At 37.8% G+C, this 2,201-nt stretch overlaps 1 protein-coding gene across 1 annotated transcript; it reads left to right on the top strand.

The window, feature by feature from the left end:
- The first annotated feature begins 415 nt into the window (after nucleotides 1–415).
- LOC149491609 (uncharacterized) lies at nucleotides 416–1,705 on the top strand. Its single transcript, XM_089717189.1, has 4 exons — nucleotides 416–600; nucleotides 658–905; nucleotides 1,338–1,432; nucleotides 1,553–1,705. Exons 1-4 carry the CDS (start codon nucleotides 416–418, stop codon nucleotides 1,703–1,705), a joined length of 681 nt encoding a protein of 226 aa, XP_089573315.1.
- Nucleotides 1,706–2,201: the final 496 nt, after the last annotated feature.

Raw genomic sequence — 2,201 nt, 5'->3', positions numbered from 1 at the left:
ATATCAGAACCGAATCGGACCGTAATTCGAACAGTCAGTTCATCGGAACCGTGCCGAAATCAAAATCGGACCGAAATCAAAAGTTCAATGATCGATTTCGACTCAAAATTTTAAACATTTCGATCCAACGGTTACATGAACCGGAACCGGGTTCAGGCCATGCCAACTCCATCGCCTTCTATTTTTGACTTCTTTTTTCGTTCTTTCAAATTTGATGTGACTTCTAACTGTGACTCTAACTTTCTTTTTAAATAATTTGACGTGACTTTCAACTTTCTTTTTAAATGTGTGTGGGTCGACACAACACTACCCTGCTTCCATCTGTGCGGCTTGTTCCATTTTATAATAACCTAAAATTAGAAATTCTTGTTGTTCATCTTCTTTCATTTTTTGGGATTGACAAAGGAGCAAGATAATGGAAGAAACGAATGATTATGACCGCTATTTGCCACTGTATGATGCAATAGTACAAGGCCAACTGATTACTGCGAAAGGAATAATTGAAAAGGATTCTAGAGCGCTGACTGCTTTCATCTCAGACATGCAAGACACTGTTCTCCATGTGGCAATAGGAGCTGGCCACTCTATTGCATTGATACAGTCTCTAATCGAAAAATTGCCAGCTGATGCACTATAAATAAAGAATTATAATGGTAGCACGTACCTTCACCATGCTGCTACTTGTGGCAACAAAGAAGTTGCTATGCTTCTGGTGGAAAAGAATCCAAAATTAACTCAAGCAACAAACGATGAGAACCAGGTGCCACTCTGTGGAGCTGCTCAATATGGCCATAAGGAAACTGTCAGTTTTCTTCTATCAGGGACGAAGAATGAGGATCCAAGTCCTTTTGCTGGTGAAAGTGGTGTCAAACTTCTCCGTTACCTGATAATTGCTGATTTTTACGGTTTGTGCAATTTCTTGTATTCATGGTCTGATAGCTGTGTAATATTAGTTATTTTAGTAGGTAGCTGTTAATGGAGGGAGTGTAAATTAGAAATATTTGATAGAAATAATTGCTTATTTAGCTGGTTAACTTAAAATGATGAAAATGACATTCACTGTTTAATTAATTGAATTCGGAAGAAAAATCAGCGGATACATTATCAAAAAAAAAAAACTTTGTGAAACACAAAAAGTTAGAGTGTTTGATGTTTCATAAAAAGTTACCCGAAAGCTACGTTACTAAATATTACAATTTATAGAGATATATGGTTTTGAGTTGATGAAATCGCTAAAAGTTAGTTTAAAAATTGTTATCCAACCGGGTTTTACTATGCTTTATTTCAAATATGGTTTACGTAACTAACATTAATGCCAAAATTATTCTTCGTGACAGACATTGCAATTGATGTATTGAACCGCTATCCCGAATTAGCACGTGAATACCAAGAAGGTTCAACTGCTTTAGATGCACTGGCGGAAAAATCTAAAGTATTTGCAAATGGAAGCTGGCTTGGATATTGTAGGACCCTATTGTATCATTTTTGTTCTGGTGATCTTAATTCATCTATGCTATTCATTGCAAATTATTATTTTCCATGAATCAATCAGACAATGTGCTGTGGCGTGCCCACTCAAGTGGGACCCACAAATTCTTTGTTGGTAGTGTTTGTATCTACTCAAGTAGGACTCACAAGCTTACCCACAAATTCTTTGGTTGGTGGTGTCGGTGCCTACTCGAGTAAGACTCACATGCTTAAATAAATAAAAAAAATAGTAGAAAACGCGATTTATACGCGTCTTCCTCTCCTATAACACTACAAAAAAATCGCCGATTTGCGACCGATTTTTGCGATCGACTCAAATCAGTCGCAATTTTGCGACCGATTTGCGACCTATGGACAAACAGTCGCTAATTGTAGCGCTAAAAATTCCCGCGAGTTTGTTTTTCAGTTTGCGACTAATGTACTACGGATTTGCAACCGATTTTGCGACCGATTTGCGACTACGTTTTATTCCGTCGCAAAATTGCGCGCTTCAAAATTAGGAATAAGTTCTGCGACCGATTTGCGACTGATTTGTGACCGATTATTTGCGACCGACAGTATTAGTCGCAAATCGGTTGCAATTTTATTGCGAAGTAAAACGACGTCGCAGAGTTAAAAATTGCGACTGATATTAATGAAATTTGCGACCGACAAGTTGGTCGCAAATATTAGGGCTGCTTTAAACACCAGACGCCCTCCTTCTTCTTTCTTCT

Source organism: Jatropha curcas, unplaced genomic scaffold, assembly GCF_041381405.1.
Source record: "Jatropha curcas cultivar XTBG-Jc1 unplaced genomic scaffold, XTBG_Jcur_1.0 HiC_scaffold_1115_pilon, whole genome shotgun sequence".
Taxonomy (NCBI): Eukaryota; Viridiplantae; Streptophyta; class Magnoliopsida; order Malpighiales; family Euphorbiaceae; genus Jatropha; species Jatropha curcas.
This window is presented reverse-complemented; position numbering and strand designations above follow the sequence as displayed.